We start from the raw sequence: 17,723 nt of genomic DNA on the forward strand, positions 1-17,723 counted from the left end.
CTTCGGGCAAGTTGTCTTTAAAACACGGTGAGTGGTTGATATCTGCAATGCACGGCCAGAGATGGTGATGAAATTAGGCCCAATTACCATGTTTAAGAGGCATTTAGAGCTAAACTTACATCGGCAAGGCATTGAAAGACAAATACTAATGTCAGCCAATGAAATCAACGCAGGTGGGCAAATGGTCTTCATGGTATGGTATTAAAACAAAGTGTACTATTTAATGGTCAACTGAGAATGCCCGAACACTACTAAACACAAGACTTTCATTTAAGTTTGAGAAATAGAATCAGAGTAATACAGCATGGAAACCGGCCCATCCGCCCAATTTGCCCACACTGGCCAACATGTCCCAGCTACGTTGGTCCCACCTGCCCGCGAAACGTCATCTAATCCTTTTCTCCAGAAATGCTGCCTGACCTGCTGAGTTACTCAAGCATTTGTGTGTATATTAAATTTTAAGGCACGATTAAGCATATTACATATTGTGAAAAGGTAGCTCACACACAAATGTATTTTCACCTGTATTCGTTCGAATAATCAAAGTCTTGCTTATTGTGTGTGGGCTTGAGAAAGTCACATTCAATAACTCCAATGACACCCACTCCCACATCATTTGTCTGAAAAAGAAAATGACAATTGAATTTAACCATTCTGATTTTGGATGTCAAAAGTAAATAATAATTTTAAACGATGATAGATCTTATAATTTCGGAATACACTCACAAGAAGCTGACAACCAACTCTCTCATAGGGTTTAATCAAACGGTTTTTGTGATACATCATTATCCCATAATGTTCCTTGTTTCTCCAATTGAAGCCAAACGTTATTTTTACGTTTCTTTTCTTCAAAGAGCATTAAGGAAACTGTAGTCCAGTCATAATTACATTGGAAATTAAAAATAGGCAACAATCGTTTTCTTGCTCTTTTGAGTTAACACTAAACAGTCTGCATTTTTGCCTCAAATTACACTAGTGTCCCACCATATTGATGAAACTTAGCACACATACTTCTGGGACCCGTCTTATCATTTTCCTGGAATCCCTCTCCACTCGAGCAAAGGGGTACATATATCTTAACTAGACACAGAGAATTGTGTTAAATATCTTGAAACTTCTGCATTTGAGATGGTGGGAGAAATGTCTGCCTACCAGTTTGGGGGCGGTGAGGTTGTGGCTGGGGAAAAAGGAAATTAGCAGGGGTATTAATTAAAACTGGAGAATTTAATGTTCATACCATTGGGTTGTAAGCTGCCCAAGAGGAATACGAGGTGCTGTTTCTTCCAGTTTATGTGTGGCCTCAATCTGGCAATGGAGAGGGGCTAAGGAAAGAAAGGTCAGTATGGGAATGGGAAGATGGGGTTAAGATGTTGGCAGACAAAACACAAGTGATCGGTAAAATAGTCGCTTGGTCTATGCTTGGTCTTTCCGGTGTGATGGATGCCACATTAGGAGCACTGAATGCAATAGATAAAGTTGGAAGAGGCGAACTTGAGTCTGGAAGGGCTGAAGAGTTCCCTGGATGGTAGCAGGAGAGAAAGTGGAGAGACACTTTCCTAATTTCATACAATTGCAGGGGAATGTATCTGGGGTGGGGGGTGGACACAGGATGGATGGGAAACGATGAGTGAATCAAGGAGTCGAGGAAGGAATGGTCTGTGGAAAGTAAAAAAGGGTGCGGATGGAAAGATGTGACTGGTGGTGGGATCCAGTGAAGGCGGTGGAAATGCCAAAAAATAATGCGCTGGATGCAGAGACTGATGGAATAAAAGGCGAGGACCAGGTGAATATCTTTGTTCCAGCTGAGGGGGAGATGGGACGAGAGCACTTCTATGGGACGGAGGAGACACAGGTGATGGCTCCATCTTCAATATCTGGGGAGAAACCACATTTACTGCAGAAAGAGGATACCTCAGCAGGAGATGGAGAAATTGCGAGTAAGTGATGGTGTCCTTGCAAGAGGCAAAGTGAGAGGATGTATAGTCACAGCAGCTGTGGGAGTCAGTTGGTTTGTATTAGACGTCTCAATTTCTCCAACTCCACCGCATCTCCCAAGGTAAGGCATTCTATATCTGAGATGCCACCTTTCTTCAGTGAATGTGGCTTCCCCTCTGCCGTTGCGGGAAGAGCCCTTAACTTTCAAGAACCAAAGCAAATTGAATAGAAACTGAATAGAAACCAAGAGAGGAAGGGCGATCCAAGGATATTTGAAAAACGTAGCAAGTAGTTAGGAACTGAAATTGACCATCGGGGCAGAGTGGAGGGGAAAGGGCCTGTCCCACGAGCATGCGACTCCATGCGGCAAGCGCGACCTAAAGGGCCTGTCCAACGAGCATGCGACTGCGGGGGCCGCGCGGAGGTAGAGTGAGTGACATGAAGTTCAAGCGAAGTCCGCTCGTGACGTACAGCGTCGAGGTGGTGCAGGTCGTTGCCGCGAGGAATTTTTTTGGAGCCCCGCGCGATGTCGGGACCAGCTCCGCACAACTACATACGGCTCCGGTGATCGAAGTGGGGCCGGCCCCGCGAGGCCGTACGGCTCAAGCGACCACGTTAGGTCGCGCTTGCCGTATGGAGTTGCATGCTCCTTTGACAGGCCCTTTAGGTGGCGCTTGCCGCATGGAGTCGCATGCTCGTGGGACAGGCCCTGAAGGGGGATGGGATGCAAGGGGACATCAGATGCACAAAAGGAAAAATTGGACAACTCTAGCAAGAGGCCAGTGAAGTAAGATTACTAAATTGTGTAAATTACTACCTGTGCAATAACCTGTGATTTTACAAACATAAATACTGTAAAATATGTGCTCCCGATTAAGAGATGTTACATTAAATGGATGCACAATAGACTATGCTAAAGTTCAAAGATATTTTCAAAAAGGATACAACTGCTGATGGCCTGTATGTATCGTGTTCAATATGAGCAAGGTTTTTGGAAATAAGTTGTGTTTTAACCTTCATTCCTAGAAGAATTATTTGCATACGTGGCTTCAGGTATAAAATACTACAATAAGCCTGAAAATAAAATGCAACGATGGATAAAAACAATTTGAACGATCATCTCAGATTTATGCTTTAAAAAAATTACAACTTTTTAATGGGAATATAAAGTCAGTGAATTTCAATTCTAATTTAATTTCAAACTCTTACGCAAAATAATCCAACAAGTGGAAAATATATATAAAAATTAATTAAGAGGTAACTTTTTCCCAAATAGAAGTTTATTTGTAATGGATTTTTTGAATCAGTAACAGGATGGTGATGCTGGAAGACCACAATTTGCCACATCCTTAATTTCCCTCAACCAGGCAGTGGTGAGTTATTTTCTTAGTGTTGTTGAACTTAATGTGAAGTACTATTAGGTAAGTGAATTCAGAGTCTTAGATCCAGCAATGGAGAAAACCTCAGTTTGGTTTATTGTCACGAGTACCGAGCGAGGTACAGTGAAAAGCTTTTGTTGCGTGCTAACCAGTCAGCAGAAAGACAATACATGATTCCAATTGATCCATTTCTCATAGATACATAATGAGTAAATAACGTTCGTTCAGTGCAAGGTAATGCCAGCAAAGTCCGATCAAGTCACCAGAGAGGTAGAAAGGTGATAAAGTCAGGATACATGTAACTTTGTCAGGAACTTTCAGATTGTGGTGTTCCCGTATCAGCCGCATGAAAATTCCAAACTGTGCATTAGAAGTGAAGCAGAAGCATGACGATACTGCACCATTTTAACCACTTATGATGTGCAAGTGTGCAAGGGAAATGAACTTACCCGTAATGAATAATCGCTTTCCGGCGTAAACTGATCCACCCGATCCTGCCTTTTGTATTTTTTCTTCTCCGTGCTGTCATTCAAAATTTCTTCAGGGATTCGGATATCATACTTGTCACTATCAAAATCAAACTCTGGCTTTCCATCCTTGGTTCTAGAATTAACATTAACACCATGAAACTTTGAGTACACAAACTTCAGTTTAAGCATTTTAAAGATAGATGCTGCCAGCAGGACAGGCAGCTTCTCCGGAGAGAAGGAATGGGTGATGTTTCGGGTCGAGACCCTTAAGGGTCTGATGAAGGGTCTTGACCTGAAACGGCACCTATTCCATCTCTCCAGAGATGCTGCCGGTCCCGCTGAGTTACTCAAGCATTTTCAGTTTAAGCGAGCATCTGCAGTTCCTTCCTAAGAATTTTAAAGGCCAGGTAAACCAGGCGTCTATCACACACTGTGAATGGCATATCACGTAATTTCTTGACTAATCCATGGGATAACTCTTCAAATTTAGATTGCAATCCAAGGCATTTTCTGAATAAGATTTTTGCAAGGTTACATGGGCAGGGAATGATTTTGTAATTTCTGAATTTGGGTGCCAAAGTCAATGTTAGACAATCCCCCACTTAAGCAAAACATTGAATTCTACAACCGAGTGTCTTACAACGGCAAGCGAGAGGTGTTCAATCCTATCTTTGCTCTCATCTCCTTACCGCAAAAATGTGTCGCATGCATTTAAAATCATTCTTACCCTCTCATGTTCCAAATGATAATCCTTGTTCCTTTTCTTCCAGAGATAGCATCCAGTTCAGCATGAAGCTCCTGTTCAGTTTTGAATAAAGAATGGGACAAAATTGCGTTCAAGCTTAATTGCATGTCTTCATTTAAAAGCTTTTGTGAGAACTGCGTTAAGGAATAAAACCAAATTCAGAAAAACATATTTTACGTGATTTTTTTTAAATTCACGTGATTTTGTTACTTCACCTAGGATCAGATCCACTGCCCAACATTTCATACAACTTTGAATATTAAAGAAAGGAATATGAAATAATAGATGAAAATTGACAGCCTGACCCAAGACAAATCCCAATCCCTATTCCATCCCTTGAGCTGCTTTCTTGTAAGAAGATTTAACAATATTTCTCAAATTGAAAATGCTTCCTATGCAAATGAAATTGAACCCCACCGAGAACAAAGTAGAAAATAACATCTCTCTTCAGCCCCATTTCACCTGGGGAAGAAAACAATGATCCAATCATCCAAATGAATATAAATATTAGTAACATGGGCAAACTGTTGAAGTGTAAATATTAAGAGAAATGTTCCAATACAATAATTTTTTATCATATATGCAACTTGTAAAATTATAAATCCAAAAAATAAAATCTTTTAGCTTTTGATCACTTTTATTACAAAATTTCTACTTCGATCATGCAATACGATTGAAGTGGTGACTTGTTATGGAGGTGCAGAAATATAGAAAATAGGTGCAGGAGGAGGCCATTCGGCCCTTCAAGCCAGCACCGCCATTCATTGTGATAATGGCTGATTGTCCCCAATCAATAACCCGTGCCTACCTTCTCCCCATATCCCCCAATTCCACCAGCCCCTAGAGCTCCATCTAACTCAGAGATCAATCATTGTGCATGAAACCATAATAACAAGGACTCACATCTCTAGGACGAGGGAAAAGAGAAAACTGCAGGATTGCACTAAATAACAACGTCACTGATTGTCTGATGTGCCAAAAATATTATGGTCGACGGAATGAGAATTCATATGCAGTAGCAATGTTACAAAATTTTGAGATTTTAAAAATCAAGCCTGCAATTTATCCCATCAGATAAAGCATAAAAAGAAGTTTAATTTGACACCTAATTCACTTTCATATCTCAAGTATTTAAAAAGCTATGGCCATTTTCATACTTGGAAATTGGCATCTTGTTCCCTATTGATTTTCTATGGACATAACAAAAAAGCTGTGATCGTGGACAGTCAAAAGCACATAACTTTCTTGAAAATTAAGAGAACCGAATGAAATTTTCAGTTATCATAGATTGAAGCATTCTGAAACAAATATAAAATAATCTTACTTGGATGACCTGAAATTAAAGCACATAATTACTTAGTTACCCAATTGGAGCTAATTTCAAACTTCAATTACTAGATCTAAACATCTATCCATTTCTTAATAAATGATTAAAATTTTTAAATAGCCCAAGTGTCCAAATAATATTCACAAATAATTCACAATAAAACATGATTTTTAAATCTCATTTACATTAATTTATAGGCCAAATGGAAGGAATTTAGTGTTCAATTGCTGTAAATTAAAGTCCATTTAAATCAGCTTTCTAGTGAGATCCTGTGAACGCGCTGGTTTAGAACGTTCACATTGCGGTAGATTTGTGCCCTCAAATGCCCAGAAAAATACTGCGGGATATAATGGGGCCCAAATTAGCTACTCGCAACATTAAACTTTGTATAAAGGGATCTTAAGAAGCCCTTTTTAACGTAAAAATAAACAGCCTACCTTCCGTTTTCCCCTGTATGAGATCCGACCCGTTGTCGGCGGTCGCGGGTTTAGAGGTTAATTTTTAACCTACTATAACAAGTAAAGAAAGCCCTTAAAACTAAAAATAGCTCCAGCTACGGAATCTTCCAGCGATTTTTCGTAAATAATTAACTAGGCTGAAAAACCTCGATTTGAACAGCCTAGGGAAAATCAAGTTTTAAACCCGCCCCCCTCTAAACGGCGCCAAAATCGCGCACATGGGCTAGGACAGATTTTCAGCGATCTTCAGGTAGGCTTTGCAACATACCTATATACAACATATGAATTTGGGCGTCATGAAGGTGTCAGGGGTTATGGGAAGAAGGCAGGAGATTGGGTTTGAGAAGGAGAGATAGATCAGACATGTTTGAATGGCGGAGTAGACTTGATGGGTCGAATGCTGCTCCTGTCACTTATGAACATGCAGCACATTGTTCCCCAATCGTAAAATATCACAGAGATGTCAAACATGCACTAACAGTCGCTCCACATTTCCTAGCGACTAGTTCAGCACAGAAACAGCCCCACTCGCCCACTCCACTGTAGGTGGGTACGAAGACAATCAGAAAACAAATGCATGGAAAATACAATACCATAAACATTGAATCATCTTTGAAATGAAGATAGCAGTTAAACAAAAGGATATTATGGCCGTAGGAAATGATCGGTACAATCACATTTTCTGCTTTCACTGCTTTAAGGTAGGTCTGGGACAAGAAGCCTACACTACGGGTTGCTCCATCTTTTGTGAAAACTACTGCATCTTTTCCCAGCCGCATTGATCCAGATTTGAAACCATTGCCATAAAGTCCAACTGGAGCGTGCCCCTTTACCGTAACTTTGTCACTGAATCCAAAGCTGGAAAGAAAAAAATGTGCTTTAAAATCAAAATATTTAAAGGGATTCATGTTAAAATATGCATTTACTTTTAATACTTTAAATAATAAGATTGGATAATCCCAAAACAATATAAAATGCAAATAAATCATTAAGTATTGCAGCAGAGGGTTGCAATATTGATATCCTTAATGAAACAGAAATTGATGGTCAAAGAAGATATCAGCTGGTAAATTGGGTAATGCAGGTTTGACAGATGGAAATAAAACTTGACATGTGTGAGATAATCTACTATGAGACAACAAATAAGGGTAGGACATACACTGTGAATGGCAGAGCCCTGAAGAGTATTGAAGAACAAAGGGAATTTGTTGTACAAGTCCAAAGAAGCTGGGATATGGCAGAAAAAAAAAGAACCACATGCTGATTTACCAATAAAGACATAAAGTGCTGGAGTAACTTAGTGGGTCAAGCTGCATCTCTGCAGAACGTGGATAATAATAAACGTTATTTCGGACTCAACGTCCAGACAAGGGACAACATTACATAAAAACACATTGCATATAAAATCATAAAATAAATCTTAGTATATCACTTATTAAAGCATCATAAATTATATATTTAAAAAAAACACATGAATTAAAATCCAGAATAAAAAAGAATGATCAATGTCCTACAACGAAACAACGATACCAGCGTCTCCACAACTGGGATGGATGATGTTTTGGGTCAGGATCCTCTTTCAGAGTCTGAACTACTATCTACCTCATTGGTGACCCTCCGACTATCCTTAATCGGACTTTGCTGACTTTACCTTGCACTAAACGTCATTCCCTTATCATGTACCTATACACTGTAAATGGCTCGATTGTAATAATGTATTCTTTCCGCTGACTAGATAGCACACAACAACTTTTCACTGTACCTCGGTACACTTGCCAATAAACTAAATTGAACTGAAAAGAAAAGGGGGCCCGACCCAACATGTTCTCCAGACATGCTCCCCGACTCCCCTGAGTTACTCCAGCACTTTGTGTCTGTAGACGGTAGCACAGGTTAATAGATGGCGAAGAAGGCATATAGATGCAAAACATTATTAGCCGAGGCTTTCTCTTTGAGCAAAATGAAATTGGTACAACCTCAAAGCATTCGATAGGCTACAGGAGGAATATTGTGAGGAATCCTAGTCGTCACACCACAGGAAGAGAAGGATTGCACCAGGGAAAGTGCAGAAGAGAATCACCGGGTTGTTGCCTGGAATGGAATCCATTAGTCATGTGGATAAACTGGGTTTATTTTCCCTTGAGCTTGGATTGGGATAAAGAGGCAGGGCTGCCAACTCCCATGCATTGAGCGTGAGAATCACGCATTTTGCCAAATTCACACGCTGATCACAAATTTCTCACGCTCTGTCGTGAGAAATTATGTGATCACCGAAAATTTCAAAACTAATATCAACTGAATGGGCCACGGGAGTTGTAATCAGAAGCAGTGGCGGGGACAGGTGCGGACGGGGAGCGGGGATGGCGAGTGTTTGCTGGGCTGGCGAGTCGCTCACTACAACTCCGGCCATGGAGCAGCCTCAGTGCAAGAGTCCCGGGCCATCAGCGGCGTCGGAAGCGTTGCGCCGCTGCCGTGAGAGTCCCTGTGTCCTTTGTGTGGATAAAGTTTCCCCTTAAAAAGTTAGCTCTTAAAAATAATTCATACAAAAAACATTGAAATCATACTTCTACAATGCACTAAAACATGATTTTAATACACCAAATTTCAAAAGGTCCCTACCCTGGGAGGAGGGACACCCCACGTCCACACCCTCTCTCCACTCGGTTGCTCCACTCCCTCTCCAGGTGCTCCCAAAGCCAGTGATCAGTGATCGCTCAGCCTCCCCACTTTCAAAAACGCTCCGTGGTCCCTGGTTCAGACGGAGAACACTGCCAGATGTGAGCGGGGAACTGAGGCCAGTTGTCCATGATGTCTGGATCCCAATGCTCAACCCTTCAGGTTTCGGATTTGGCTAATGTTATTGATTTGTAATTAGCCCGATTTGTAATTAGTTGACAAAACCGTAATTTATTAATCTGGAATATCCAGGGGGATTGGATGTGTAATATTAAAATTACATGCAAGGTGTCAGGCTGTCTGCCACAACATACATCTCCGATAACCCAATATTTCCTTCAGTTAAATATTGGGAAGGTAGCACTATTGTCAGTTACATAGAAACATAGAAAATAGGTGCAGGAGAAGGTCATTTGGCCCTTCGAGCCAGCACCGCCATTCATTGTGATCATGGCTGATCGTCCCCTATCAATAACCCGTGCCTGCCTTCTCCGCATATCCCTCGACTCCACTAGCCCCTAGAGCGCTATCCAACTCTCTCTTAAATCCATCCAGTGATTTGGCCTCCACTGCCCTCTGTGGCAGGGAATTCCATAAGTTCACAACTCTCTGCGTGAAAAAGTTTTTTCTCACCTCAGTCTTAAATGATCTCCCTTTTATTCTAAGACTGTGGCCCCTGGTTCTGGACTCACCCGACATTGGGAACATTTTTCCTGCATCTAGCTTGTCCAGTCCTTTTATAATTTTATATGTTTCTATAAGATCCCCCCTCAACCTTCTAAACTCCAGTGAATACAAGCCTAGTCTTTTCAATCTTTCTTCACATGATAGTCCCGCCATCCCAGAGATCAATCTCATGAACCTACGCTGCACTGCCTCTGCCTACGCTGCACTGCCACTCAACTATTATGTGTGTTTACCTCACTGACTATTTCTAACCACCCCCCCCCCCCCCACAACCTAAATTCCTTTGACAGGTTGAATAGAAATGTCCCCAATCTCATTGTTTTATTAATTGAACACGTAGATGAACATCCTCAAGGAGTGTAATCATACAAACATAGAAAATAAGTACAGGAGTAGGCTATTCGGCCCTTCGAGCCTGCACCACCATTCAATATGATCATGGCTGATCATCCAACCCAGTATCCTGTACCTGCGTTCTCTCCATACCCCCTGATCCCTTTAGCCACAAGGGCCACATCTAACTCCCTCTTAAATATAGCCAATGAACTGGCCTCAACTACCTTCTGTGGCAGAGAATTCCAGAGATTCACCACTCCGTGCGAAAAATGTTTTTCTCATCTCGGTCCTAAAAGATTTCCCCCTTATCCTTAAACTGTGACCCCTTGTTCTGGACTTCCCCAACATCGGGAACAATCTTCCTGCATCTAGCCTGTCCAACCCCTTAAGAATTTTGTAAGTTTCTATAAGATCCCCCCTCAATCTTCTAAATTATAGCGGAAATTCTAATCAGATGGAAACGGATTCAGATGCGATATTTTCAAAGAAGGGGAATATTTTAAAGGAGTGACAGAAATACTTGCAGGGGAATGTGTGAGGAGATTATTATTTGTTTTTAGTTTTAGCTTGAACCAGGACATCTGAAGATTCAAAGTTTAATATAGTAATTGTGCTGATACTGACTCCAACCAACCACGTAATGAATATCATCCATTATGGAGGTTTTATTTTTCTAGTGCCATTTAAACTTCACTTGGATTTCAATCACTTCAATGTAAAAGTAATTGGGAATGGGGAGCATTGGAACAAAAATTTGCCCTCTGTTCATATTAACTGTAATGTAATAATGTATGCATGTTGGTAGGTGCAATCAAAACAAAGATATTTTTTATCATTGTTGTGTTATGAATACCACAGAAATATTATGTACTCTCAAGATCACATTTAATAGAATAATATTACTTAAATATATAGTTATTGGACTTCCCAGCTGAGAGGAAGAGAGCAAAATACTGAAAATATTGGGGGTGAAAATGACTTCAGGACAGTTTGTTAGGAAAACGAAAGAAATGGTAACAGAATACTTATACAGCTGAGTGAGTGTAATTTTATGGATGATAAATTGTGTTCAACCAATTGATGACTTCTTTGACAAAGTAACGAGCATGTTAGATAACAAGGAAGCCAATGGATGTAGCAAATTTTGTCATAGTTAATTTGGTCTGTGAAGTGCCCCATAAAAGATTACCACATTAGATAAGCACCTGTGGACTTGAACGTAATAGGTTAAGTCCAGGGGGTCAGATATGGGGCTTTATGTGAGAGCCAGATATATTGTCAGTGCAGAGGGGCTAGGAGCAAGGCCAAGTGTGCATCCAGAGTCAAGGTCTGGAATAGTACTAGGTGTGCAGTCAAAGCTGGGACCAGGGGAGTGTTCACCACTGGGAACCTAAGCAGGTAAGCAGCAATGATCAGGGTAGAATAGGGGGGGGGGGGGGGGAAAGGGAAAGGGGGGGGGGGGGGGGGGGAAGGGAAGGGGGCAGGTGTAAGGCTGGACTCGGGGTCAGGAATGAGAGAAGGTATGAAACTGGAGTCAGGGTCAGGAGTAGTACCTGGTGTGCAGTGAGACCCAGGTTGGTCAACATGGGCCGTGTTTGATTATAATCTGATTTCCATACATGAATATACTAAGATCAGTCATGTGCTGCACGTGTTGATCAGAGCCTGGGCTCTACTGTGGAATGTAATTTAGTCTAACCTTATTCATAGCTAATCCACTTTAAAGCATATGTATTGCATTCATGTGTAAGTTAAAAGACTCGCTACAATATGCATCATATTGCACAATTTCAAGCTAAAAGATGTAAAAGCCCCGTACCAAGGGGAGGAGACCCCCCCCCCCGCCCCCGCCTCTCCCCTCCCCTCCCCTCCCCTCCCCAGTCACTACGCTCCCTCGGGCTTGGTCTCTCGCAATTTCTCACTCCCAACTCTCACCCATTGTTGGCAGCCCCGTATCATGGAGGGTTTTTTTCTGTGCTAGTCTGTGTATGTCTCCTTATCAGTACTGGCTTCCCTAACTGGCCTCTCTTATCTGCTAGTCCTTTTTTACTAGAGAAAACCTGCTCGAGAGAAGAAATACAAAGCTACAAAAAAAAAAAGTCAAGTATCCCAGTAAGCAGTGCAATAGTAATTAGCTCTTTCATTACAGAAATGGTTCAATAAGGCAGCAAATTATAGAATAGCAATTAACTCTTACAGATGAATAACAGGCGTGAGGGAGAACTCTTTCACCTAGAGGGTAGTTGAAGTCCACCTGTATTGTCTGAGATGGTAGGGGAAGCAAGTAATCTCACATATTTAAGAAACATCCAGACAACCATTTGCATCACATAGGCATGGTAGGCAGTGAACTGAGTGCTGATGAATTGAATTAGTATCAGGACAATATAAACATTATGGGCCCAAGGCCTCTTCTCTGCTGTGTGACTCCATGACAAAATTAATTGTAAATAATAGTAAAGTAAAATGTTGCAGTATCACATGAATTTCACAGGCCATTTCATAATTCAGTGCCAGAGATTGAAGGACAACATAGGACTGCCTTTACATTGCATCACAAATGTGCAGTTTCACACTGTACACAGGTCTGATAGCAATTCTCTCAAAAGCAACAGTGATATTGCTGGAGATTCTCTAGTTTTCTAAAGTAAAAAGCCACACAAACCATTCCAATATCCCAGCAACACCATCGCAAAGACCTAGCGGCAAACAATAATGCTCAATTTATAACCAACAGACAACTTACCTTAGCATTTTGTGCAACTTGTCATGATTCATTCCCTGGCCATTGTCAAGGAATATCAGGCAAATATGTCCTTTTATTGTGGTCTTATCAATCCACAATTGTTTTGCGTTTACATCAGGATCATATGCATTATCTAAAAAGCAAAACGAGAGCAACATGAATAGAAATATAGTAATATAAACCCATTTTGCACGTCATTTTATTACAAGTTCTAATTGTTCCAAGAAACCATTCACTTCACACAAAGATTTAGAAACATTTTATTAACAACCTCACATGTGAAAAATGGATGAAAGTTCAACGGTGAGACTATGTGCTGTCTAACCGATACGATAATGTATTGTACCAAAGTGCTTAAAAAACAAGAAATAACATTTCCATGAGAATCAAGGATTATTAGAAATAGAAACACAGGTTACGCGCACACCTTCAATGTGTTGGGAACCAATGAAAATGAAATGACAATAGACAATAGGTGCAGGATTAGGCCATTTGGCCCTTCGAGCCAGCACCGACCGCCATTCAATGTGATCATGACTCGACAGAGCATTTCCATCAATCACATCCCACCTCTTTAGAATATAGCCAACGGCTCATTCTGTCACAAGCCCAAGCCTCAATTCTTTTACCACATACTCAGGACTAATTCACAGCAGCCAATTAAACCTACCAGCAGATTGTCAGGATGTGGGTGAGAACCAAGTCATCATGGGGATTCTATGTAAACTCCATATAGACAGCACCTGAGATCAGAGTATAGCACAGGTCCCTGGAGTTAAGAGGCATATCCCCGGAGATAGGAAGTATGCCTGCCTGTCTGCAAGCAACCAAATATATGTTACTGTCTCACACTATGCAAGATAATTCTATGTTGCTGGTTTCCTTGAACTGTAATATCCATGTTCATCTTTAACCACATCTTTAATTTCTACCATTTTCTGGCATTTTGTTGAACAATGTTTAAAGGTCCAGGTAGGTACATCAATTGCACACATTAATCCTCTCTTAGTTTAGAGATTCAGTGCAGAAACAGGCCCTTTGGCCCACCGAGTCCACGACGACTAGCAATTCCCACGCACCAATATTATCCTATACACACTAGGGACAATTTACAATTTTACCAAAACCAATTAAACCTACAAAGCTGTGTATCTTTGAAGTTTGCGAGGAAACCGGAGATCGTGGAGAAAACCCACGCAGGTCATGGTTTATTAACAAAAAATTAAATTTAGTTAATAAACCAATGATCCAACATAATTAAAACTTATGGGGGAAATAAAATCTATGTGGAGCGAAGCGCAATCAAAAGCAAGTTTCAACAATATTATGGACTGGTACTCCACATTGTGTCCTGGCCAAATCATCGTTCAACAAGTATAATATTTAGAAAAAATTCTGGTCCTTAACATGTTGCTGTACATGGGAGAATTGGCTGACACATTAACTACATTACAATGGCGACTACATCTCAAAAAGTACAAATGTGAGGAACAGCCCAGAGATCAATCAGGGCATTACAGGTATGCTACAATGCATGTTTTCATAACACATGCAGAGAAGATTTACGAGGATGTGCGCTCGAGGGCCTGAGCTATAGGGAGAGGTTGAGCAATTTAGGTTTCTAATCCTTGGAACGCAGGAAGATGAGGAGTGATGAGAGGTGTTCAGATCATGAGAGGAATAGATCGGTTAAACGCACAATGTCTCTCGCCCATAGGGGAATCAAGAACCAGAGGACTTAAGTTTATGGTGAAGGGGAAAAGATTTAATAGAAATCTGAGGGGTGACTTTTTCCACACAAAGGGTGGTGTGGATATAGGTTTCACGATCAGTTTATTGTCACCGCCATCCTAAGAGAAAAGTAACAAGACACACAACCACATAAATATTAACATAAACATCCACCACATTCCTCAGATAGAAGGCAATAAAGTTCAATCTTCTTTCTATGTTCTCCTGCGGTGAGGGTAGTCAAACCATCCGCAGTCGGGCGATCAAAGTGCCTGCAGCCGACGATCGAAGCCCCTGAGACCAGAGACTGCGGACTTCACGATGTTAAAGTACACAGGCCCCGTGGCTGGAGCTTCGATCCCTGGCAAAGTGATCTCAAGCTACGCGATGTTAGAGTCCCCCAGACTCCCGTGGCTTGGAGCGCCGGGTCAGTCTCCAGGAAAGGCCGCAAACTCCATGATGTTAGGCCGCCGTAGGGACGGAGATACTATACGGAAACAAATTGCGTCTCTGTCGAGGTAACAAGCTGCCAGATGAGGTAGTTAAGGCAGATACTATCACAACGTTTAGGAAACATTTAGACAGGTACGTGAATAGGGCAGGTTTGGAGGGATACGGGCCAAATAAGAATAGGTGGGATTAGTGTAGATGGTACATGTCGGCCGGTGTGGGCAACTTGAGCTGAAGGCAGCTTCCACGCTATAAGATTCTATGACTAATTGGATAACAGGACTGAGGAATTAAGGGAAATTACATTTGTATTATGCGGGCCAAATTATTTGGAGCACTAAATTAGGAACTGAAGAACCACTTAAAAGATATTTTAGAAATTGGCAAGTAGAAAAATATAACCATCTAGGTTTAAAAATGTCTAGGAGAAAAATGTACTGTTTCTATAGATACCCTCATCTCTGAAGAACTATTACTGTGCTGGTGGTCATTACAATTGACAACAATCGCCTGCATTGACATTTGCAAAGTAGCATTTGCAACGTATTGATAGCTTTAAATATCTATTAAAAATACCTTGAATTTTAACAATCTTGCAGGAAAAACGTTTTTTATTGCAAGTCTGAAACTCTCTGGTCACTAACCCCCTTTTCCTCCCATTGAATGTGTCTGAAGGATCACGATCTGAAACATCACCAATTCCTTTTCTCCAAAGATGCTGCCTGACCTGCTGAGTTACTCGAGCCTCTTGTGTCTATCTGCAAATTTCTATAATCCGAGTTATTTAGGAATGCATCAGGTTGCAGAAGAAGTACCTGTACACGAGACAATATACATCTCAGTACTTACTCAGGGCACATACAAAAAATTCACTTCCAAAATTGCTTGTTTGTGACGTTACTACCAAGAACATTGGGCACTAAATAAACTTTCCAGTTTACTTAACATGAGCTTTGAGCATGTAAAGATACTCACAATGTCAAACGCTCAATACAAATGAACACCATAAAACCATTTCCATTCATAATGTGAGATTAATACTAATGGAAGGTCCTGTAACTATACACTATTATTTAACTGACAGCATTCCAACCATGGGAACATCCTGGTGAATATCCTCTGCAATCTCTCCCATGCATTCTTCTAATAGGCAACCAGAACTGCACAGTATTTCAGCTATAGCCTAACCTTTTTTTTCCCCTAAAATATAAATGTACCATAACATTCATGCAATTATATTCAGTAATCGAACAAATAAAGGGAAGCATCATCACCCTTATCTACTTGCGCTAACACATTCAAGGATCAACAGATCTGCACCGCAAATCCCTCGTTTCCTCAAAACTCTCTTGAACTCTACCATTCATTTTGCATGTCCTAACAAGTCCTTCCCAAGTGCAGAGTCCATGCATTGGGGGGGGGGGGGAGGAGGGGGGAGGGGGAGGAGGGGAGGGGAGGGGGAGGGGGGGGGGGAGGGGGGGGGGGGGGAGGGAGGGAGGGGGGGGGGGGGGGAGGGGGGGGGGGGGGAGGGGGGGGGGGGGGGGGGGGGGGGGGGGGGAGGGGGGGGGGGGGGAGGGGGGGGGGGGGGGGAGGAGGGGGGGGGGGAGGGGGGGGGGGGGGGGAGAGCTCCGCTCTATGATCTTTGATATAAACTACATTTGAAGCAACAGCCCACAGTCTGGGGACTGACACTCACTCACCTATCAGCTCTGCCACGGCACTGAAGGGCCAAGTATGACTGGTGGAGTTTGTGTGGAGGAAGTTGGGGCTCAACTGTTTGAATAAACACAAGAGAGGAGATAGTTAGGTGGAGGCAAGTGGAGAAGGCGGTGGAAGCGATGGGGGGCTGAGTCGAGGCCACTCACTGCGCTGAGGGGGATCCCATGGCCCGGTAATCCAGTCGCTCGCAAACCCGCAGCCTTCTTGTGTTTGTCATCTCTTCGCCCGCCCATGTGTACGGGACGGAGATAGAAGAGTCGTTGCCGCTCGCGGGAACGCCGTCTCCGACTGTCTTGACTTTCGCTCCCCAGCAAAGAGCTTTCGCTCGCCAGAGCCCGCTCTTTCGCCCGCCCACAGACTTCCCCTTGACGACGGCAATATCCGCCCGGCAGCAGCCGCTGTTCAGCAAAGATCGTATAGCTATAGAATTCGCTATAGGATCTTATTTACTCCACACCACCCTCACGTCTTTGCTCACGTCTGTTTGGCACTGGAAGATCTTTGCTGTTCAGCAAAGACCTATAGCAGAGCGCTCTCTTCTGTCGGATCTTTAGTGCGGGCGGGGCTGCGCGAGGGCGGTGCTGCGCGAGGGCGGGGCTGCGCGGGGGGCGCATGGGGCTGCATGTGGGCTGCGCGAGGGCGGGGCTGCGCGAGGGCGGGGCTGCGCGAGGGCGGGGCTGCGCGAGGGCGGGGCTGCGCGAGGGCGGGGCTGCGCGAGGGTGGGCTGCGCGAGGGCGAGGGGGGCTGCGCGTGGGCGAGGGAGGCGGGGCTGCGCGAGGGCGGGGCTGCGCGAGGGGGGGGGCTGCGCGAGGGCGGGGCTGCGCGAGGGCGGGGCGCGTGGGCGGGGCGCGAGGGCGGGGGCTGCGCGAGGGCGGGGGCTGCGTGGGGGCGGGGCTACGTGAGGGCGGGGCTGCGTGCGGGCGGAGTGGGTGGGGTTGTGTGAGGGTGGAGATTTTTTTAGATGATCATAATTGAATGGCAGTGCTGGCTTGAATGACCTACTCCTGCTATATTTCAATGTTTTCTATGGAGGGCTGTGTGAGGGTGGGCCGGGGTGGAGTGGG

General features: G+C 43.1%; 1 protein-coding gene across 1 annotated transcript in view; it reads right to left on the minus strand.

The window, feature by feature from the left end:
- Positions 1-17,202, minus strand: part of LOC129703023 (MORC family CW-type zinc finger protein 3-like) — a 47,890-nt gene extending 30,688 nt beyond the window's left edge. The window contains exons 1-9 of the mRNA XM_055645192.1: positions 16,806-17,202; positions 16,641-16,713; positions 12,760-12,892; positions 6,960-7,172; positions 4,512-4,655; positions 3,764-3,917; positions 2,881-3,009; positions 727-846; positions 523-620 (exon numbers count right to left, since the gene is read on the minus strand). Coding sequence (XP_055501167.1) covers positions 523-620; positions 727-846; positions 2,881-3,009; positions 3,764-3,917; positions 4,512-4,655; positions 6,960-7,172; positions 12,760-12,892; positions 16,641-16,713; positions 16,806-16,892 — 1,151 coding nt within the window. The 5' untranslated portion in view covers positions 16,893-17,202. The remainder of the gene's footprint in view (positions 1-522; positions 621-726; positions 847-2,880; positions 3,010-3,763; positions 3,918-4,511; positions 4,656-6,959; positions 7,173-12,759; positions 12,893-16,640; positions 16,714-16,805) is intronic.
- Positions 17,203-17,723: the final 521 nt, after the last annotated feature.

This window comes from Leucoraja erinacea, chromosome 13, assembly GCF_028641065.1.
Source record: "Leucoraja erinacea ecotype New England chromosome 13, Leri_hhj_1, whole genome shotgun sequence".
Classification (NCBI taxonomy): Eukaryota; Metazoa; Chordata; class Chondrichthyes; order Rajiformes; family Rajidae; genus Leucoraja; species Leucoraja erinaceus.